This window comes from Dipodomys merriami, unplaced genomic scaffold (genome assembly GCF_024711535.1).
Source record: "Dipodomys merriami isolate MVZ:Mamm:240054 unplaced genomic scaffold, mDipMer1.0.p SCAF_16, whole genome shotgun sequence".
Lineage (NCBI taxonomy): Eukaryota > Metazoa > Chordata > Mammalia > Rodentia > Heteromyidae > Dipodomys > Dipodomys merriami.
The window spans coordinates 4430158-4453352 of NW_027202937.1; the positions used below are offsets into that span (position 1 = coordinate 4430158).

Genomic DNA, 23195 nt, shown 5'->3' on the forward strand with positions numbered 1-23195 from the left:
TTCTCCCAAGACTGGTGCTCTATCACTTGAGCCACACTTTCACTTCTAGCTTTTTGCTGGTTAATTGCAAATAAGAGTCTCGTAGACTTTCCTGTCCTGGCTGGCTTTGAACCTCGATCCTCAGACCTCAACCTCCTGAGTAGGATTATAAGCCTGAGTTATAGCACATGGCAGGTGCTGCTACTAGCTTCTTTTCAAGCAGAAACTGAGGCAAGCAATGATTAGGCCGAGTGAGAATCAGTATACAAAAACTGTCCAGGCCTTGTTCTCTTAGCTGCTAGGCCCTGCTGCCTCTAAGTAAATCTACCTCTGATTGGGGGGCACTCACCCCACCATAGTGCTGTTTTTCTGCCAGGAAGTGCATGGGTAGGACAGAGGGGTTTCAGTGTTGGTGTCCACCTCTGCTCTGCAACCCTCTACAGCCTGTCCTGCCATCACTGCCCCCTCATACTGGGGGGGGGGCATGAAGTTAGCCCCCTGTTGATCTCTAGGCTGGCATAATGATGGAACAACCCTGAGCTCAACTGCTGTTCTAGAGAGGAAGTTTGGAAGCTCTAAGGGTCTTGTCAGTTTCCTCTGAAAGGAGCCAAAGCTGTCCCTCAAACAGACTCAGCTCCTGGCTCCACCAGCTGGAGACAAAGGATGCCATGAAGAAAACTCCCTACAGATTGAGCAACCCTAATCCAAAAACCCGCACTACTCCAGGATCTACCACTGTGCCCTTGCCCACAAGAGGAAAATGACACATGAAACTTTATTTCATGCACACGGCTATTTTAAATGGTTGTATAAAGTTACCCTCAGACCATGTGGACAAGGTATATATGAAACCTAAATGGAGATGTCTCATTATGCATATGCAAATACTCCAAAATCTGAAAGCATTCTAGTGCCAAATATTTAGTGAAGGATGTTCAACCTCCCTTACAAGTTTTCTTCTAGTGGTATGGATTAAATAGTTTTCTTAGCTTGTTTTGTTGTTGTTATTGTTTGTTTTTTTTGTTTTTTTTGGTCAGTTGTGGGCTCAAACTCTGGGCCTGGGCGCTGTCCCTCAGCTTGTCAGCTCAGGGTGAGCCCTCTACCACTTGAGCCACAGCACCACTTCCGATTTTCTGGTGGTTTGTTGGACTTTCCTGCCCAGATTGGCTTTGAACCGTGATCTTCAGATCTCAGCTTCCTGAGTAGCTAGGATTACAGGTGTGAGCCACTGGCACCCGGCTTCTTGACTTGTTTGATGTTGCTTGGGATCTTGTTTTTTTCAACCAGAAGTCTAGTTAAAATGTATGGGAAACAGAACTATTTCATGATGTTTTACAGAGTAGGGATAACTTTAGGCACATACAGGGTGTGGGGTGCAGCTCGGTGGTTGAGCACTTGCCTCATGAACAGGCCCTGGGTTCCATCCCCAGCACAGCAAAAACACAAACCTTGGACAAAGATTCACAGGTTCCTGCTTTTAGCTGCTGGACTCATAGAGACTCCATGAAACAGTTTTTAACACATCCATGTAGGATCCATCAACTTAGTTTAACTCAGGTCTTAGAAGTGAGGTTTGTTTGTTTGCATTTATGCTTTCAGGAGTGAATATTATATTTATGCCACCCCTCTCTTCATTTTGCCACTATGATTGTCTCAACCATTCAGCTTACCCACTGTCCCCCAAAGCAGCCCACCAAGACATGGCTGCCTTCCAGTGAAACTTCATTTACAGACACTAAGCTGGGGCTGACCACGGCCCACGGCTGGCAGATCCCTGGTATGAAAAATATGATACCTTTTTGTCTCAGGTTCCTTAACACAATAGGCATTTTGCTGCAAATCTCTCATTTGGGGAAGGGAGCCTGTGCTGCTCGGTAATTGTTTAGCAGCATCCCTGGCCCCTCCTTCTTTGAGGCTAAGATATTCCTCTCCTGTGACCACCAGAATGTCTCCACACATTTCCAGATGTTTCCTGGAGCGCACAGGAACCCCTGGATGAGAGCAGCTTTTATTCTGTGGCCATCAATAGAAAACGATGCTAATACCACAGTCCCCAGTGACAAGGAACAGCATCAGGCACAGTCAATACAGAAGAGGCATTTGAGTTGACCCCGCGGGGTGACTTGAGCCCTTGAGAAGGCTGAGGTAGAGGAGACGAGTCAAACTGGAATGGGTGAAGCAGAGAAAAGGAAATGCACCAAGTGTGTGGCAGGCGGATACTTCCACAACAGGGGTATTGATGATGGCTGGGGAGCAGAGTTGAGGATTCTTCATGGAGCGGGCATGGTCAGTGAAGGGAGGAAGAAAAGGAGGCTGATGGGAAAGAAGGGGCTATGGCTCCAGATGCACATGGACAGGGAAGCTTTGGAGAGGCCTCCTCCATTGCTCGGGAAGGAAGCCAGACATAGAGCCAGTGTTTGCCGGTCCCCACTCCCTCCTGAAAGGATCAGAGACAGTCTTCAGGCTGTCCTCAGAGCACGCTCATTCCCTGGAGAGCAGTGGGATTTCCCAGAACTTCCAGCTCCTTGTAAATGATCACCCTCTCCTTTTTCTTTGGTTTCAGGGTCTTCTTCAAGATCAAAAGCCGAAATGCACACATGAAAACTCACAGACAGCAGGAGGAACAGCAGAGGCAGAAAGCGCAGAAGGCGGCTTTTGCTGCAGAAATGGCAGCCACAATTGAGAGGACTACGGGCCCAGTGGGGGCGCCGGGGCTGCTGCCCCTGGACCAGCTGGGTCTCATCAAACCCATCAAGGACGTGGACATCCTGGACGATGACGTTGTCCAGCAGTTAGGAGGTGTCATGGAAGAGGCCGAGGTCGTGGATACCGACCTGCTCTTGGATGACCAAGATTCGGTTCTACTTCAGGGTGACACAGAACTATAGAGCCCGAAGGTCACCTCCGTCTTCATCAATCAGGAAACCTGGACTGCTTGCTTGTTTTTGTAACCCTTTTAAACTACCTGTTTAAAAAGTGGTCATTTTATTCAGGTTTAGAGAAGAAGAAGAAAACTCCAGTTTCTTTTCCTTTCATCTTTTTAAATTGTTTTTACGGGGGACTAGGGGGGAATAAATGATTGGCACAACTATCTTTAAGAGGTGTTTCATCCAGGCTACATTCTCATTTCCAGGAAGGAAATGAACCTCACTTTCGTGTTCCATGGCTTTCCCATGTCAACCATCCCAGTCGCCTTCTGTCCCAAGGTTTGCTGTGTGTCTGTGTGTGTGCACATGTGTGTGTGTGTTTGTGTGAAGCAGGCTACTCTATACATGTTGGGCCCTTGGACCATGTTTTGCCACCAAGAATTATTTTTATCCAGCCCTGACCTTCCAGGAAGTGTTCTTTTTGTCTTGTTTTGTTCTGTTCCTAATACGTATCTTTTTTGCAACATGGTTCATGGTCAGTGGAGTTCCGAACTTCCTTGGTACCGCTTGAAGTACTGTGAAGCCTCTCGCTGGGATTTTGCTAATTCATCCACTGGACTAAAGTTGATCTAGATGCTAGCCCTGAGCAATGGGCTCTTCTAACACATAAGCAATAGCCAATCCAAGGAAAAGTGCATGGAAAGCCAACACACATGGTTTCAGATATGCTTTAGTTACAATGTGTGCATTCCAACAACAAATGTATTCCTTTCAAGTCACTTCCCAAAGCATTTCTAGACTTCGGTAAGCTTCCTGAGGCTCTGCTCTGCCTCCCTCTGCCCCTGTTAGCAGGGTTGTTGTTTGTACTTGAAGGCAATAAATTTGTCCTAGCCTGGACTTTTTGTGCTGAGTCAAACTGTGATCCATCCCACTGTTAGTGCAAGAGTCAGACCAGGATACAGCCGCTGCACCGACAAGCCTGATCCTCTCCCTTCCCCTTCGGTGTTAGTGTCACTGAGCAACCCATGGAGCAGGTCTGAGGGCCTCAACCCTGCCTTGTTACACCCAGCTCCAGGTAAGTGTGGCTGTCCTGCTGGGTGCATTAACAGCTGGACATTAGGAGGAATCTCAGCAGAGGTGAGGCAGGGTTGAGCCTCCTTTACATTCCATGCTGCAGAGAACCAGCTGTGGCCCCCACAACCCTCCACAGCCAGAGGTTTTGGAATCTCAGGAAAGCCATGGACAGTAGGAAAACAGGAAACTTTTCATTTCCATCATGGTTTTTTTTTAGCGATGTCCTGGGGGTTTCCTTCATCTGCCCCTTCAACAAGTGATTCTCTCGTGTTGTATCTAAGAAGTTTTGAGTGAACTTCCTGGGCTCTGCACATCGGCTTCGGGGCAGAATTGCCACGAAACCGCTCAACAGCCGTGTCACTGGCTGTCTCTGCTTCCTTCCACAAAGTCTGAGGTTGAGCCTCGGTGGGGCTATCATCTTTGGGAGGCAAATGTATTCCTTCTGTTTGCAGACTTGCCCAGCTGTTCCAGCTTTAAGCATTAGAAATAAATGGAATTACCACTGCAAAAATAATAGTAACATATATAAATGCACAATTTAACCTTAGTTTTTCCATGCAGTATAGCATTAGAATTTCTGACTTGAAAGAACCAAAGAACTCCTCCTCTGTGAGACAGTTCAAATACCTGCATTCATGTTTCTTTATTATCAACTAAAGGCATTGACTTCTTAGTAAAATTTTGCACTTTTTTTTTTCTGAAATGACTCTGCCTGCATGTACACGTTGGGTTTTAGCTCCACCCCTACCCCACCCTACAGAACTTTTCTTTCTAAAGGTTAACATCTTCAACACAGTTACTGTTTACTATCAGATGGTTTTTCATGAGTGAATTTAGACCTCTTTGAGAAAGCTTGTATATATAAAAAAAAAGTTAACAGATATATTTTATGGAAAAACCCATCTTATTTTCAAATATATTTAACTGCTGTTATATTTTATTAGAGGAAGGTTGTAAATATTTTCTAGGAGTTCTATTGTAAAGAAAAAAGTATTTTTGAAAAAAATTAATGTAATTAATAAAAAAAGCAAACTTTTTAAATAGTGGTTGTGATTGCTTCCTGTTTTGGCTTTGTTATGTTCTATTAGCCAGTGATTTGCATGCCTTCCGTATCAGGATGTAATTTATTCAGGTTTGCACTATTATAAGTTGACATCATAATATCTAGTTGTGCTTAATTGTATTTTACCGGAATGGAGTCCCTTGGTCCATATCAAAGCACTCTGTATAACATATTCATAATTTTTTCTTTTGTAATGTGTGTATTTTTAATAAGGATTTTATGTAACATTTTGGCAAAAAAGGACAGTATTTTCTAGTGAATTTTATAATAACATTTTGCTAAAAATGTTTCTTCCTGGGTCAGTTTTTGTTAAGATGAACCAAAAGTCTTATTTTACTGGGGGTTAAAAAAAAAAGTTTGAAGCTTGAAAGCAAAGTTATATTTAAACATCCTATGTAACAAATAAAGATGTTTTATAGGCTTGTCCTAAAAAAAAAAAAAAAAGGTGCATTCCTTAAATTTAAAAGGAAGGGGGGGGAAAAAACCACCAAAACTAGGGCATTCTAGGTTGTTTCCTGTCCTGTTAAGAAGGTTGCTTTAGATGATCACATGTTTTGTCAGGAAGAGAACCAGGTGAATATTACTTAGGTTCCACTCACTAGCCTTCTCCAAAGTCATTACAGTTCCTACACATGGGCATTCATGTAACCAAATGCACACTGTCATATTTATTTGTGAAAAACCTGATTCAATATTGCATCAGCTGCTCTGAAAATAAAATATCTTTCTGAGTTTCATTTGGCTTAAATATTCCTTCTTTCTAGCCATTGGAATAGCTTCTTTTTTTTTTTTTTTTGTCGGTTGTGGGACTTGAACTCTGGGCCTGGGCGCTGTCCCTCAGCTCTTCAGCTCAAGGCGAGCGCTCTACCACTTGAGCTACAGCGCCACTTCCGGTTTTCTGGTGGTTTATTGGAGATAGGAGTCTCACAGTCTCTCCTGCCCGGGCTGGCTTTGAACCGTGATCCTCAGATCTCAGCCTCCTGAGTAGCTAGGATTACAGGCGTGAGCCACCAGCGCCCGGCTGGAATAGCTTCTTGATGCTAGATAGATGCTCATTTGCCTGTGGGTGGATTTTGTGGATCATATTTAATTCTCAGTGAAGTGTCCCCATTGCAGAAAACCAAGACTAAGGTTTGTTGTTGTTTCTTTGTTTTTGTTTGTAACAGTTCTGGGGTTTGAAGTCAGGGTCTTGCACTTGCCAGGCAAAGGCTCTACCACCTGAGTCCCACCTCCAGTCCTCATTAATTTTTTTCTTTTTTTGTTGGTTGAGGGGCTTGAACTCTGGGCCTAGGCACTGTCCCTCGGCTTCAGCTCAAGGCTAGCACTTTACTACTTGAGGCACAGCGCCACCTCTGGTTTTTCTGGTGGTTAATTGGAGATAAGAGACTCTCAGACTTTCCTGCCCAGGCTGGCTTTGAACGGCAATCATCAGATCTCAGCCTCATGAGTAGCTAGAATTATAGGCGTGAGCCACTGGCGCCTGGCCTCATTAATTTTTTTTTTTTTTTCTGTTGGAGATGGGGCCTGAACTCTGGGCCTGGGCGCTGTCCCTCAGCTCTTCAGCTCAAGGCTAGTACTCTACCACTTGAGCCACACAGCGCCACTTCTGGCTTTTTTCTGGCTCATGTGGTGCTGAGGAAGCGAACCCAGAAGGACCTCATATATGCAAGGCAAGCACTCTACCACTGAGCCACCTTCCCAGCCCCTATTAATGCTTATGTAACTGAGATGACAGATACCATTACACCCGGCTTTGCATTGATTGAGATGAGGTCTTGCTAACTTTTTGACTGCACTAGCCTCAAACTCTGAGCATCCTCATCCAGTGGATGAACCTGAAGTGGTAGTGCCCACACTGTGTCTCTCAGGCTCACTACTACCCAGGAGCCTTCTTGTAAATCCTCTGCCGCATCCTCAACTGCACTGATTTACTTGCTTTGCTTTCCTTGTTTTTGTTTTGCTAGTCCTGGGGGCTTGAAGACTTGAACTCAAAGCCTGGTCTCTGTCCCTGAGCCTCTTTTTTCTTTTTTGTTTTCTTTTTCTTTTTTTTGGTCAGTCGTAGGGCTTGAACTCTGGGCCTGGGCACTGGGCTCAAAGCAGGCACTCTACCACTTGAGTCACAACACCACTTCTGGTTTTCTGGTGGTTCATTGGAGATAAATGTCTCAAGGACTTTCCTGCCCGGGCTAGCTTTGAACTACGATCCTCAGATCTCAGTCTCCTGAGTAGTTAGGATTACAGGTGTGAGCCACCGGTGTCGGGCCCTGAGTCTCTTTTGCTCAACGCTAGCTCTCTACTACTTGAGCCACAGCGCCACTTCCAGCTTTAATAAATAGTAGACAGTATTTTGTGTTTGTGATTTTGACTAAGTATCACTATTCCACAATACTGTGAAATATGTGACATTTATATAATCACCTAATCTCAGTAAAAAAAAATCTTCCCCCCCTCAAATTCTAAATAAAATAAACACACACAAAAAAAGAATTTAAGCTTCTGAGAACACTGTGCCCTTACAATATATCTTCATTAATAGCACTGGATCAGGATATCCCCTGATTTACTTGCATCTCAAGTCTTAGATTTCCAAATTTTAATGTGCATTGATCTTTTAATAGCCAGTAGCAAACTCAGGAAGAAATCTAATTTTGATTTTTTTTTTCTTGAACTCAGGGCCTGGGCACTGTCCCTGAGCTCCTTTTTGTGTCACAGCGCCATTTCCAGCTTTTTCTGTGTATGTGGCACTGAGGAATCAAACCCAGGGCTTCATGCATGCTAGGCAAGCACTCTACCACTAAGCCACCTTCCCAGCCCAAATTCTGAATTTTTATACAGAATTTATCCCCTAAGTATTGCATTCTTGTTGAAGACTTTAATCTTTGAAATGATTTGGGTTTGTTGTTGTTGTTGTTGTTGTTTTACTTAATTTTAGTCAGGATACAAGGACACATGCACCTCCATGTTCATTGCTGCACTGTTCACAATAGCCAAGTTATAGAAACAACCCAAATGCCCCACTACAGATGAATGGATTAATAAATTGTGGTACCTATGTACAATGGAATATTACACAGCCATTAGAAAGAACTAAATAATGGCATTCATAAGGAAGTGGATGGAACTAGAACAACTCATGCTGAGTGAAATAAGCCAAGATCAGAGAGACAAATGGCACATGGTCTCACTGATATGCAAATGTTAAATTCAAAACACAAGATATGACAAAGTAAACAGGACTCAAGAAGGAAAGGACTTTTTTTTTTTTTTTTTTTTGGTGGGTCGTGGGGCTTGAACTCTGGGCTTGGGCACTGTCCCTGTGCTCTTCAGCTCAAGGCCAGTGCTCTATCATTTGAGCCACAGCGCCACTTCCAGTTTTCTAGTGGTTTATTGGAGGTAAGAGTCTCATGGACTTTCCTGCCCGAGCTGGCTTTGAACTGTGATCCTCAGATCCTCAGATCTCAGCCTCCTGAATAGCTAGGATTACAGGTGTGAGCCACTGGCGCCTGGCAAGAAAAAAATTTTTTTAAGATGGCCATTCTCGGGGCTGGGAAGTTGGTTCAGTGGTAGAGCGCTTGCCTTGCATGCCTGAGGCCCTGGGTTCGATTCCCAGCACCACATAAGCAAAAAAGCCGGAAGTGGCGCTGTGGCTCCAGTGGTAGAGCACTAGCCTTGAGCTGAAAAGCTGAGGGACAGTGCCCAGGCCCAGAGTTCAGGCCCCACGACCGGACCCAAAAAAAAAAAAAAAAAAAAAAAAGATGGCCATTCTCGTAACAGTGTGTATTTATGCAGTGTTAGATTTTTTTTAACTGTATTTTTTTTGTCTTTTCTTTTTTTGTACTGGGGATCAAACCCAGGACATTGCACTTGCTAGGCAAGCACTTTGCCACTGAGCTACATCCAGTCCTGCAGTGTTTTAAACTTAAAGTCAGCTTCTAGTTGTACAGTACTATTATTCATTTATTCTTGGTCATTCCCCATGAATCACCCTGTACAAGGCCCATTCAATATTATCCATGGGGCAGGGGCAGGGGCAGAGGGGAAAGATGGCTCTATGATTCCTTCACTTTGAGAAAATCGGTATCTCGAAAGAACAAATGGGGTGGGATGGGAGGGTGTCTACACTGATCCAGTTCCACTACTGTGTGTGTCTGAGAAAGATAGACACCTAAAGTTTAGGACTACCTAAGGTCAATTCTGAATTCCATGGACTCTCAGTCTATGTATGGATTCTAGAAAGGTAAAAAGAGGTTTCCATTATGTTAAATTGCATATGTGAAAGCACTCTACTGAAATAGAACTGTTTGCACAAACGGGGAGGAGTTTTACTTCAACAAATGCAGTTATAAGCCGTTGTTGGCCTTGGAATTAAATTATGATGGCCATTAACAACCAGAGAAAATAACCTTTGGCTCGTAAAGGCAGCCGTTGCGAATTCTCACATGTTAGGGTAACGTAAGGAAATGCCTCAAGAAGATCAGTAGGGCACAGATATACAAGAGAGCTGGAGCCCTAGAACTCCAACAGCAAAGAAAGTTACGGAAAACATAACTTATATCTCAATAAGGTCAGGGTTTAGGATTTGGATTCAAAGGTGGCGGGAGCTATGTCCCTGCTCCTGAAGCATGATTTGTTATGTCTGAAAACATGGTTGGAACTCAAACAGCTCTGAAGCCACCTGGTCCAGGACAGGCCCTCGAGCCGGGTGTCCGTTCACTCCAAATGTGGAGGACTCACGTCTCTATGGTTGTTTCTGTGCCGGAACACGAGGATACACTCTCTCCGCCCAACTCTATCGTCCGATGGCGTCGCTGCGACCCGGAAGTGGACCGTAGAGGTCAGGGCGGCAAGATGGCGGCGCGCGTAGCTCTTGGTGCTGTGTCCCGGCACCTGAGGCAGGTGAGGGGTCGCTTGAGGAAGGACGAGTGGGGGGACAGACGGGCAGAACTGTTGCTGAGTCTCGTTGGCACCCCCTGCTTATTACTCACCTAGGGCTGTTTAGAAGATGAGGCGAAGGGGGCTGGCTCTGACCCTCTCGGGGGCTTAAAGTAAGGACCCAGCGCAAGGGCGGGAAGGACCGTGGCGTGTTGGGCTGGAATGTTCCAGATCCCCGCTTTAAAAGACCAGCAGCTCGGGGCTGAGCCCGCGCGGGACTTGGGCGCCCTCCGCGGAACTAGGAGGAGAGTTCCTCCCGACATCCGGGACATGGCGGCTGTCAAAGGTGTGAGTGGCGGAAGCCCTCCTCCTCCAGGAAGCAAAGCTTTCCCTACATCCGGGACCTCGCTGCAGTCTCAGGGCTGAGTGCGGAAGTCCTCCTCCAGGGAGCGGAGCGTCCGCCTGGAGGATGAGGACCCCAAAATTCTTTTGATTTGTGTGTGTCAATTTCAACTATCGTGTTTAATTTTTAGAAGATTAAAACAGGGCCGGGTGCCGGTGGCTACTCAGGAGGCTGAGATCTGAGGATCGCGGTTCAAAGCCAGCCGGGGCAGGAAGGTCCATGAGACGCTCAGCTCCAATAAACCACTAGAAAAAACCGGAAGTGGCGCTGTGGCTCAAGCCTTGAGCTGAAGAGCACAGGGACAGCGCCCAGGCCCAGAGATCAAGCCCCGCGACCGACAAAAAAAAGAAAAAGGAAAGAATACTCATTGGACTGGGAATGTGGCTCAGTGGTAGAGCGCTTGCCTCGCATGCACGAGTCCCTGAGTCCCATTCCTTAGCACCATACACAGAAAAAGCCGGAAGTGGTGCTGTGCCTCAAGTGGTAGAGTGCTAACCCTGAGCTGTAGAGCTCAGAGACAGATCCCAGGACTAGAGTTCAAGCCAAAATATAATAATATATAATAAATAATATAAATATTATAAATAATATAAATAATATAAAATATAAATAAATATAAATATAAATAAATAATATAAAATATAAAATATAATAATAATAGTAATAATAATAATGGTTTCATGTTTTCTAGAAATTACTTCCTAAATGAAAAGTTTCAGTGAGCAGTGGCAGTGTTTTACAATTTTGCAAATATCTTTAATTTCTGGCTTAATAAAAGACAGCTAGGGTTTCCTGTTTCTGTTCTACATTCTATCCTTTGCTTTATGTCTCCCACGCATGCAGCCTAGGGGAAGCATTGCTGTTGATGACAGAATGGAAGTAGAGATGTTTCAACAGTCTTGATGTCATTATATCCCAGAGTCCCAAAAGTGCCTTGAGGACTTGGTGCCAGAGGCCCGCCACAACAGCTTGAGAACCACTAAGCTGAAGAAAAATCAGACAGGGGCTGGGAAGGTGGCTCAGTGGTAGAGCACTTGCCTTGCATGTATGAGGCCCTGGGTTCTATTCCTCAGCACCACATAAGCAAAAAGAAAAGCCGGAAGTGGTGCTGTGGCTCAAGTGTTTGAGTGCTGGCCTTGAGCTGAAGAGTTGAGGGACAGCGCCCAGGCCCAGAGTTCAGGCCCACAACTGGACCAAAAAAAAAAAGAAAAATCAGATAGCTGTAAGGTTGAATTTTTTTCATTCATTTATTTATTTATTTTTGGTCTGAGATCAGGACTCAAACTTGCTATATGATGCTTTTGCTCATTGGCTGGCACTCTATAACTGAATCACGCCACATACCTTTTACTACCTTCTATCATGCCTGATTTCCTGTCTTTTTTTCCCATGAAAAGCTTTTGCCTCCGACTTGGAGAGAGAGAAGAACAGTACTAAGCATAGACTTTTAAAATATATTTAGGTGACCATAAGCTCTTTCTCTTAAGCTTCACTTGTGCTAATCTGTTTAAATCTTCACTGTATTCTTTTTTTGGGCAGGGGGAGGGTCCAGTCATGGGGCCTGAACTCTGAGCCTGAGTGCTGTCCCTCAGCTCTTCAGCTCAAGGCTAGCACTCTACCACTTGAGCCACAGCGCCACATCTGGCTTTTTTCTTTTTGCTTATGTGGTGCTGAGGAATCGAACTCAAGGCCTCAGGCATGCAAGGCAAGCGCTCTACCACTGAGCCACCTTCCCAGCCCCCCATTGTATTCTTTTTATCATTTAAGAATATGCATTTTATACAACTTGTAATCCTTTACAAATAGAAAACCACTAATTCACCAAATCTATTCAATATCGTGAGTTTTCAGTGTAAAGTCCATTAGATGCAATTACTTTTGGGTTTTCTGCAACTTTTTTTTTTTTTTTTTGGTCGGTTGTGGGGCTTGAACTCTGAGCTTGGGCGCTGTCCCTCAGCTCTTCAGCTCAAGGCAAGTGCTCTACCACTTGAGCTACAGCACCACTTCTGGTTTTCTGGTGGTTTACTGGAGATTAGAGTCTTATGGTCTTTCCTGCCGGGGCTGGCTTTGAACTGCGATCCTCAGATCTCAGCCTCCTGAGTAGCTAGGATTACAGGCATAAGCCACCGGCTCCCGGCTCTGCAACCTTTTTTTTGTTTATGTCTTATGAATTCCAGGGAGTCTTACCTGAATTCTCCAACATTATATAAAATACAATTATAGACACTTTTTTTTTCTTTTTTCTTTTTTTTTTTTGGTTGGTCATAGGGCTTGAACTCTAGGCCTGGGCATTGTCCCTGAGCTCTTGAGCTCAAGACAAATGCTCTAACACTTAAGCTACAGCACCACTTCCAGTTTTCTGGTAGTTAATTGGAGGTAAGAGTCTCACAAAATTTCCTGCCAGGGCTGGCTTTGAACCCTGATCCTCAAATCTCAGATTACAGGCATGAGCCACTGGAGCCCAGCTGGACACATTTTTTTAAAATCAAAGGTTTCATTGTTCTTATCCATAAAGTCAAGAGTAGAGGCAAAGAGCAAAACTAAAGCCAGTGAACAAAGTTTTCTCTCCTGAAAAATGGAGATTTTCCAACTTGCCTGAGGTGGTTGAACACCAATGATTCTTTCACAGAAAAGATTGTATTTTTTCTTTTTTTTTTCTTTCCATTGTTAGGCTTGAACTCAGAGCCTGGGCCCTGTCCTTGAGCCTCTTTGTGCTCAAGGCTAGTACTCTACCACTTGAGCCACAACACCACTTCTGCTTTTTGAGTGGTTAAATGGAAATAAGGGATCCCTGGGGCCTTTTCTGCCTGGGCTGGCTTCAAACCACAATCCTCAGATCCAAGTCTCCTGAGTAGCTAAGATTACAAGTGGGAGCCACCAGCGCCCAGCAATATTGTATTTTAAGGATTTTTCTTGTGTGTAAAACTTGCTTATGTTACACTCAGCCACATTCCTAGTCCTTGTGTTATACTTTTAAATCTCAAAGCTTAAAGGAAAATCAGGCATCAGATGCCAAAGGTACATCTCTGTAGTGTCATTTATGGTTCCTAACAAAAGTCCAGTTCCACTAGGGGGTGCTCACAAGAAAGGATTTGGCGGTGCTAGGTTGTAGTTTGAGGCATAATAATAAGATGGATACATTTTCCAGCATATGCTGTATTTTAAGTTTTAAGCTAATTACCCCAGCCAAAAAGATAGGTACTCCATTAATAGCTTAAACTATGCAGCCATGCAATATTGTTTAAAAGTGTTCAAGTACAAAAAGTATTAAAGTACAATTACTCTGAAAACAATGGGAAAATAAAAGGCACTTATGATTTTTTTAAAATAGCTACATGTTTAATTCATAGCTCATTTTTAAATGTAAGGATTGAGAATCTGGTATTTGACAATGCTTTTTAATTTTCAACTCTTACCATTGTCTTCTCATATTCTTTTTTTGGGGGGGATCCAGTCGTGGGGCCTGAACTCTGGGCCTGGGTGCTGTCCTTCAGCTCTTCAACTCAAGGCTAGCACTCTACCACTTGAGCCACAGCGCCACTTCTGGCTTTTTTTTCTTTTTGCTTATGTGATACTGAGGAATCGAACCCAGGGCCTCAGGCATGCAAGGCAAGCGCTCTACCACTGAGCCACCTTCCCAGCCCTGTCTTCTCATATCCTTAAATGAAATTTAATTTAGTTACCCTATGGTCTTTTTCTGAAATACTGAGATGTTTCTTTATTTGGAGCATTGTGCATCCTTTGGTGTTTTGGTTTTGTTTTTGTGGAAACTATGAGTGGTGTGGAAATCAATTTTTGTTCTAATATATATCCTCTCCTTTATTTTTAAGGGCTTGGGTGGGAGTTTTTCTACAAACAGTTTTAAGAGCAGTACAACCAGAAATGGTGACTTGTCTCTGTAAGTATACAACTATCTGAGCTTAACTGAACTAGAAGGTGGGCTTTTGCTGCATTATTTAGGTTTCTCTTTTTTTTCCTCTCCATTGCTGTCCACATGTACCAGTGCCAATGTGAAGTGGGTACAGTATTCAAACCTACACATTGATGTTCCAAAGGATTTAACCAAGCCTATGGTATGTATTCCCTGTCTCTTAATATTTCATTTGGACTTGTTTCCCAAATGCTTTTTCAAAAATGTTGTTCAGAAATACCAGCAAATGCACAATGTGCATCTTCCATAAAGTCCTTGAGTGCTTCAGGGTCTCAAAGTAAGTTCTAAGAGAATGAATTTTTTACTACAAACAACTGTGGGAATGAGCAGTCTCTTGATTTTAGCTCAGCATAATTGCAGAGTCGTGATGATAATTATTGATGCAGAATTCTCAGTGCTACATTGTGGAAAAAATACAGCCTTCAAGTATGTTTACCTATTGACTCTGGGCTGGGCAGTGCTTTGTTGCTCACAGAGAGAAGGAACACGAGCCCAGTAATGGGACTCCCGAGCTAGATGTGGGACAGCGCAGCAGCACTGACCCCAGTAGCCCAGTTGTGACATGTCATTCTAAAAACCCTTAGAAGTTCCAAACTCTTCATTTCTACCACAGAAAAAAACCTCCTTTTACAACTTGATATAAGTCCTTCTAGACATTCATCTATATGTAAGCAGTCTACCCATGTGCATGGACACCAGAATGGTGTGTTATTTACAGCGTGGCACTGTCTTTTTTTTTTTCCATGACATTGCATACAAATGCTGGTCTCCCACTCAGGTGCCAGGATTGTAAGAAGCAGGAGCTGCCTTTCTGCTATTTAGCTACTTGTCACCATTATGGGAAATCAAACCTAGTGATGCTAGAGTATTTAAATCCTTCAAACTAAACTTATACCCACATTTTTATGGGGAAACTCCAGATTCTTAATATTTATAACAAATTCATATGTGTTTAAACCTCTGTGAAGGCCCTGAGGTGTAGAGCACTTCCATAGCATGCACAAAGCTCAGCCTACACACAACACAAAACAAAACAACCCTAAACTACAGGGATTGTTTAGAACACATCATCTCAGGGCTCTGTTTCCCTTCACTATCCCCCAAATTTTAACATAAGAGCTCAGTATATTCTGTTTTTCCAGCAGCCCTATTTGGAGTAATTAAGAGTAGATGACTGACTTCCTGGTTACTAAGTAGATCTCTTCATGGACAAAGTAATTTAGCCCTGAATCATTGGATTAGTAATATAATTTACTGGGTTTAATTGGTGAATGCAATGAAGATAATTCACCTCTTGGAAGAAAGTCAGATATGTCAACCCCATTATTTCTAAGGTCTTTAGGTGTTAGGGTGGAAGAGGTAGAAGTTACAGCTACAATCAGGAGTCATAACATCTTAATTAGACATAATTTATATGCTAAGACAGGTAAAGCATATGATAAAGCCTTATAAAAAAGATAAATGGAAAGAACTCAACTTTGTGTGAGAAGGCTGCTGTTTACCAGTTTATAAGCACTTTAATACATGCTTCCTTCTTTGTTTCAGTACAGAAAGCTGTGAGCTGTAGCACAGGGTTATCACCCTGTTTTGCATATGTGGGGATGAGGGGGTAATGGGATGATAAGACATGCCCAGTGTCCTTAATTCTGAATCCAGATCTTCTGACCAGCGTGCTTTCATAATAGACCTTTCTCGCTGTGAGTCTGGAGGTCAATAATTATTCAGTTGGAGAATTCTACTGGTGATTTTGTAGATTGCCCTAAAAGTCAGTTTGCAGATGTGCACGCGATTGTATGGGTTAACAACCAGAAGATATTTCACAGCATTTCTACTAAGTTCTTGAGTTGTCTAGGCAACAATAATGAGTTAAATTTGCTACTGATAACTACTAGAGGAATCATAGCCTACATTTCTCTCTTTGATTTTAGATCACCATTTCTGATGAACCGGACACCTTATATAAACATCTGTCAATCTTAGTAAAAGGCCATGATAAGGCTGTATTGGACAGTTATGAATATTTTGCTGTGCTCGCTGCTAAAGAACTTGGTATTTCTATTAAAGTGTAAGTGTAGCTTTTCCTAATCTGACCTACTGGCTGCTAGTATGATGAACTGGGAAATGGGTAGCATTCTGGGAAGATCTGAGCCCATAGAAAGCAATCAGTCGTGATTGGTAGACATAGAGTTCATCGTGTTATCCTAAGAAGTCTCACCCCTTCCACTGGATTAGAATTGCTAAATATTTAACAAGGAATACACAAAAGATCATTTCTAGACATTGCATTCACATAAGGAGACCCAAGCAACGTATGTATCTTAGGTCTCCATGTGTCAGGGAGATAGAGCAGGTGAACACACATTCTCTTTAGATCTTTTTCCCCTGCATCCGCTGTTTAGTCTGCCAAAGAAACACCACTGACCTGGGGCGAGCTCCATCAAGCTTTGGGGAAAAGTCCGACTGCCCCTCTATTGTCACCTCCACTTTCTGGTATCAATCAGGCCCACTAGGGCTATGTGTCTGGCTTCCTAACAAAACCACAAGGCCATGCTGTTTGCCAAGACAGACTATAGTTTTGTGATTATCAATGTATCTTTAATTTTTCTCCAACAACACACATTATAGCAGACATTATGAGCGTCCCCTACACTGCTACCACTCCTCACAGTTAGTACATTTGGCTCCTGAGGGTGTAAAAGCACCAGCCCGTGCACAATTGCATGCCAATGCTCAGTTTTGGCTTTGTGGGAAAGGTTCATATTGGCTGACTGCAGTGTTTGTTTTGGCCTGAGTTTTGTGCAGCAGTGGTTACAAATGACAGTCCTGATGAATGGAAGTCAGTAAATGGCACTTAATGCCTGTAATTGAGTGTGAGTCTAACCTACAAAGTTGTAGAATCATGCTTTGATATCAGTGACTCAGAGTTTTAACATCATTTAACATTAATTTCAGACATGAACCTCCAAGGAAAATAGAGCGATTTACTCTTCTCAAATCAGTGCATATTTTTAAGAAGCATAGAGTTCAATATGAAATGAGAACACTTTATAGATGTTTGGAGGTAAGTTTATTTCAGTTGTCTAGATTTCTCTTTTTTTTGTTTCTGTTCTTTTGTTGGTGGTGGTGGTCATGGGGCTTGAACTCAGGGCCTACACGCTATCCCTGAGCTCTTTTGCTCAAGGTTAGCCCTCTACCACTTTTAGCCACAGTGCCACTTCCAGTTTTCTGATAGTTCATTGGTGATAAAAGTTTCACAGATTTTCTTGTCTGTGCTGGCTTCCAACTGCAATCCTCAGAGCTCAGCATCCTGAGTAGCTAGATTATAAGTGTGGGCTACCAATGCCCAGCTTTTAAGGGATTTTTTTTTTTTTTGAGGGGGGAGGCGGGGGTTAGTCATGGGGCTTGAACTCTAGGCTTGGGTGCTGTCCCTGTGCTCTTCAGCTCAAGGCTAGCCCTCTACCACTTGATTCACAATGCCACTTTCGGCCTTTTCTATTTATGTGGTGTTTAGGAATTGAACCCAGGGCCTCATGCATGTGAGGCAAGCGCTCTACCATTGAGCCACCTTCCCAGCCCCATTCAGGAATTTTTTGAAATAAAAACATAATAGGGACTAAGATGTTTGGATTTTTGTTTTGATTGTTGTTGGTTGTAGGGCTTGAACTCAGGGCCTGGGCACTGTCCCTGAGCTCTTCAGCTCAAGGATAGAGCTCTACCACTTTGAGTCAGGGTGCCACTTCTGGTTTTCTGGTGGTTAATTGGAGATAAGAGTCTCATGGACTCTCCTGCCTGTGCTGGCTTTGAACCGCAATCCTCAGATCTCAGCCTCCTGAGTAACTAGGCATGAGCCACCAGTGCTTGGTGGATTTTTTATTTTTGAGCTAGAGTATGGCTGTGTGGCCCATGCTGTCCTTGAACTGCCAGTTTTTCTGCTTCAGCCTCCCAAGTGTTGAGATTATAGGCATGTGCTGCTACATACAGCTCAGAAAGAAAAAGAAACATTCAAAATTTATCTGCCCATTTCTGGTGTTTTTGTTTTTGTTTTTGTTTTGCCGGTCATGGGGCCTGAACTCTGGGTCTGGACGCTGTTCCTCAGCTCTTCAGCTCAAGGCTAGTGCTCTACCACTGGAGCCATAGCGCCACTTCTGGCTTTTTCTGTTTATGTGGTGCTGAGGAATCGAACCCAGGGCCTCATGCTTGCAAGGCATGCACTCTACCGCTGAGCTACCTTCCCAGCCCCTTATCTGCCCATTTCTGACAACCATCTTGTCATGGGGCATACAGAAAATCTTTAACTTTATCTAATAATCTAATCTTTTTGTTTCCTTTCATGTGAGCTGTTCTGCAAAACCTTGTAAGACTCCTGCTTTGCTTTCCTGCTAGCCAGTTGCGTTTGTAGAGCACTGGCTCTGATGTAGACACATCTGGGAGGAAAGGGCTTCTCCATAGTCCCTTATCTAGTTCAGTCAAAGAATTGAGGCTTTTGGTGGTGGTGGTCATGGGGCTTAAACTCTGGGCCTGGGCACTGTCCCTGAGCTAGCGCTCTACCATTTGAGCCACAGTGCCACTAATGGATTTTTCTGCTTATGTGGTGCTGAGGAATCAAACCCAGGGCCTTATGCATGCAAGGTAGGCACTCTACCCCTGAACCACCTTCCCAGCCCTCACTTGCGTTTCTGTGTGAAGTTTCTTAGAACAGGCTCTGCCACTTTTACCAAAAACTTTTGTTTTAATTTTTTAAAGGATTTCTGCTTCATCAGCATAGCATGACCATTTTGTTGTTGGTCTTTTAGTTAAAACATCTCACTGGATGCACAGCCAACGTCTACTTGGAATACATTCAGCGGAACTTACCTGAAGGGGTCGCCATGGAAGTAACAAAGGTATGCTTGAGCTTCCCTCTTCGGAGGGCTCTCTGTTGTTTGGGGGTTGCTGCCTGGTGCTGGCCTCTGCCCATCTCTGGAGGAAGGACTGGCAGCAGACTGGAATAGAGTTGTGAGCTCCCACACACACCCCCTGTGCCACAGAATCCTGCCATGCAGCCTGAGTCCTTGCTGACCCCTTTGAGGTCTCTCTCCCTATTGTTTGTCTAGACTTGGGGACTACATTGAGTGGTCTCACCTGGAAATCCCTGAGGCTCAGAGAGAGGAGAGGTGGGGTGGGGGTGTGTGTGTATGCCATCAAGATTCCTCTAACCAGCCGGGCGCTGGTGGCTCACGCCTGTAATCCTAGCTACTCAGGAGGCTGAGATCTGAGGATCGCGGTTCAAAGCCAGCCCGGGCAGGAGAGACCGTGAGACTCCTATCTCCAATAAACCACCAGAAAACCGGAAGTGGTGCTATAGCTCAAGTGGTAGAGCGCTCGCCTTGAGCTGAAGAGCTGAGGGACAGCGCCCAGGCCCAGAGTTCGAGCCCCACGGCCGACCAAAAAAAAAAAAAAAGATTCCTCTTCCCATTTCAGAATTCTAAAAGAGCCAGGCACTGGTGGCTCATGCCTGTAATCCTAGCTACTCAGGAGACTGAGGTCTAAGGATCAAGATCCAAAACCAGCCAGGGCAGGAAAGTTTCTGAGATTCTTTTTTTTTTTTGGGGGGGGGAGGTGGGGTCTGGTCATGGGGCCTGAACTCTGGGCCTGGGTGCTGTCCCTCAGCTCTTCAGCTCAAGGCTAGCGCTCTACCACTTGAGCCACAGCGCCACTTCCGGCTTTTTTCTTTTTGCTTATGTGGTGCTGAGGAATCAAACCCAGGGCCTCAGGCATGCAAGGCAAGCGCTCTACCACTGAGCCACCTTCCCAGCCCCTGTGAAATTCTTATCTACGTTAAACTACCCAAAAAGCTGGAAGTGGTAGAGCACTAACTAGCCTTGAACAAGAACCTCAGAGACAGTACCTAAGCCCTGAGTTTAAGCCCCAGGGACAGCATGCACAAAAAATAAAAGGTAAGTGTAAGTGGGAGTAAATAAACCCAAGTCGAGAGGACTTGAAAAAATCAGTAATTACAATTCACAGCCTGTTCATTGAAATCCATAGTGTGCTATAGTTTGTCTGTGTCTCCCTCTTTAGACACATTTAGAGCAGTTGCCGGAACACATCAAAAAGCCAATCTGGGAAACGGTGCCAGAGGAGACCGAAGAAAGCAAGTCATAATGCCACAGCGATGCCCTGAATGGCTTTACAGTGCCCTGGGATGATGCGTGCATCTCAGTGGAGGGACTGCTCCGCCCGGCCCTCCTGCACTGCTCCCTGGGAGCTGGCATGGAACTTTAAAGGCAGTCTGGACCCTAGCGCACAGAGCATTTTATCTACTCTTGAATGCCTGTCATTGTTTCGGTCTTCATTTTAAGAAACATGAGAAAGTATTTTGAATACTCTGAGCCAATAGTCAAGTTTGTATATATAATTTTTTTTTTTTGCTGCTGTACAATTGTTAATTTCTACTGATTTTAATTTACATCAGAAAGTGCGTATTTGAAGTATTTTCCGTGAACATTTTTTAGATTTTGAAATTTCTCAAAGGAAGCTTTGATTCATTGAATATTGAGCAGCTAAAAGTTTTGCATTTCCTTTAATATAGGCTATATTGGAGTGAAGACAGCAAACCTCCATATAGAAGTTTATGCTTCAGGGCTGGGAATGTGGCTTAGTAGAAAAGTGGTTGCCTAGCATGTATGAAGCCCTAGGTTCAGTGCCTCAGTACCACATAAATAGAAAAGGCTGAGCCGGGCACCGGTGGCTCACGCCTGTAATCCTAACTATTCAGGAGGCTGAGATCTGAGGATCAGGGTTCAAAGCCAGCCCAAGCAGGAAAGTCTATGAGATTCTTATCTCCAGTAAACCACTAGAAAACCAGAAGTAGCACTCTGGCTCAAGCAGTAGAGCACTCACCTTGAGCTGAAGAGCCCAGGGATAGCGCCCACGCCCAGAGTTCAAGCCCCATAAATAGAAAAGACGCTGTTGCTCAAGTGATAGAGTGCTAGCATTAAGCAAAAAGAAGTTCAGGGACAGTGTCCAGGACCTGAGTTCAAGCCTCAAGACTGGAAAAAAAAAAAGTTTATGCTTCAAAAAGGGACTAGAGTACATTTGTGCCCTGCTCCGAGCTCTGCTCATAGCCTGAATCCTTCCAGGATGGAACTGCAACCAAAGGTCACCACAACAGATTTTGCTCAGTGGTAGAGCGCTTGGCTTGTGTGCATGAGGCCCTGAGTTCAATTCCTCAGCACCACATAAGCAGAAAAATCCAGAAGTAGCGCTATGGCTCAAGTGGTAGAGTGCTAGTCTTGAGCTGAATAGCTGAGGGACAGTGCCTAGGCCCAGAGTTCAGGCCCCAGGACTGACAAAAGAAAAAGAAATTGGTACTTGTGTCCTTTCATTTGTCTGATTAATTTATTCAGCAAGCTTGTATTTGGCAAACGTAGCACTCAGCCCTGTAGTAAAATAAATTCACGGCTTTTAAGCTTTAGGAAGCATAAAGACTTAAGTTCCTCACTGACAAGAAGGCTTCTTTCTTTTGGTAGATTTCACTTACTTTGTGGATGAAATTCGGTGGCAATCAAGGAGACCTCATGTCAACAGTGAGCTAAGGATGGTGGGTCGTGTCTATAATCCTAGCCACTGAGAAAGTGAGAGAGATTGGTGGTAGGATCCTGGTCTGAGGCAAAATAAGTGAGACACTATATGAAAAATAACTGAAGCAAAAAAGAGCTAGAATGTGGCTCAAGTTGTAGAGTGCCTCCTAGCAAGCATGAGGCCCTGAGTTCAGGTGAGTGACAGGGACAACCTACTTAAGGGTCTCAGGAGCTCAAATGTAGACACAGTAAATATAGAATACACACACCTAAATGCTAGACGCTTCCCTTTTCACTGTAGCAAAAAGTACTTGTTTCCTGTGACGCCTAGAAGTGAAGACACTGACTGGGGGGTATTGAAGGGTTAACCCGGCCGTCCTGCTGGGCCGGCTGCTAGCTTGGGCTCTGTGTGCTGAGCGGCAGCGGGACAGCTTGGGCTCAGCTGGGCCCCCAAGGGCCCTGGCATGAACACAGTAGACTAGTAGACTATGGGGCTTCTGGCCAGGTCTGACTCAATAGAGCAGCACTTCTCAGTTTACAGAGCCAGGACTGTGGCAGGCTGCCTGCACTCCCCGGGGCTCGCAAATCCCCAGCTCAGCCCTCACCCTCCTTCCTAAGTCCTCGCTATTGTTACTCATTCCAGGCGATCACTTCCGTCCATGGGGTCATAATCCTCTTTAAAGTGATACATATTTATACCTTCCTCTTAGCTCAGCAGTATCTATCTATAGGGCAGGTTATGGGCCACTGACCCACTTGAAAAACCAATCACATTTTAGATTCTTCAGCCAGAGGCTGAATCAAATTGTATTTCATTCATAGAATTTCTCAATACAGGCTGTCTTCATTACTCCCGAGTATTGCCTACAGAGCTGGACAGGGATGGCACCTCCCTCATGCGCCTCACTGCTATGGGCACAGGGCAGAAGATTGCCAAAGCCTCTCCAGGTTCGAAGTGGATGTGGTGGTGCACCGCTGTAAGCTCATAGTCCCAAGCACCCAGGAGGCCAAGCTGGGAGAAGCTTGAGCCTCAGTTTGAGGACAGCCTAGGCAACATGGCAAGACCATATCCATTTTAAAAAGGGGAGAGAGGTAGAGGTGTGACTCATGGCGTAGCACCAAATGTCCACTTGTGAGCAAGAAAGCTCCGTGAACATGAGACCCTGAGTTCAAACCCCAGTACTAGCACAAAAAGGAAGGAAGATGTGTACAGTGGCTCAAGCCTATAATTCTACATACTTGGGATGTGGAGATGAGGATCACAGTTCAAGACCAACCCAGGCATAAAAGTTCTCCAGAGTTCATCTCAACCAGGGGTGGGTGCAGTGGAACACGCCTCTATACCACAACACTTGGATCTCAGACTCGTAGGTAGCTAGGATTACAAGCAGCATCAGCACAGGTGTCTGGTTAGGACTGGCATTTGTGTATGTGTGCTGGCCCT

At 44.5% G+C, this 23195-nt stretch overlaps 2 protein-coding genes across 10 annotated transcripts in view; both read left to right on the forward strand.

Annotated features, from left to right (window-relative positions):
* Trerf1 (transcriptional regulating factor 1) overlaps positions 1–3070 on the forward strand; it is a 166356-nt gene extending 163286 nt beyond the window's left edge. For all 9 annotated transcript variants that reach the window (XM_070023737.1, XM_070023736.1, XM_070023733.1 and 6 more), the window contains one exon: positions 2543–3070. In XM_070023737.1, coding sequence (XP_069879838.1) covers positions 2543–2867 — 325 coding nt within the window. In that variant the 3' untranslated portion in view covers positions 2868–3070. The remainder of the gene's footprint in view (positions 1–2542) is intronic.
* Positions 3071–9805: 6735 nt separating this feature from the next.
* Mrps10 (mitochondrial ribosomal protein S10) lies at positions 9806–20552 on the forward strand. The gene is made up of 7 exons (XM_070023743.1): positions 9806–9879; positions 14089–14156; positions 14262–14331; positions 16118–16254; positions 17142–17250; positions 18983–19072; positions 20250–20552. Exons 1-7 carry the CDS (start codon positions 9832–9834, stop codon positions 20331–20333), a joined length of 606 nt encoding a protein of 201 aa, XP_069879844.1. The 5' UTR covers positions 9806–9831; the 3' UTR covers positions 20334–20552.
* The last annotated feature ends 2643 nt before the right edge of the window (positions 20553–23195 follow it).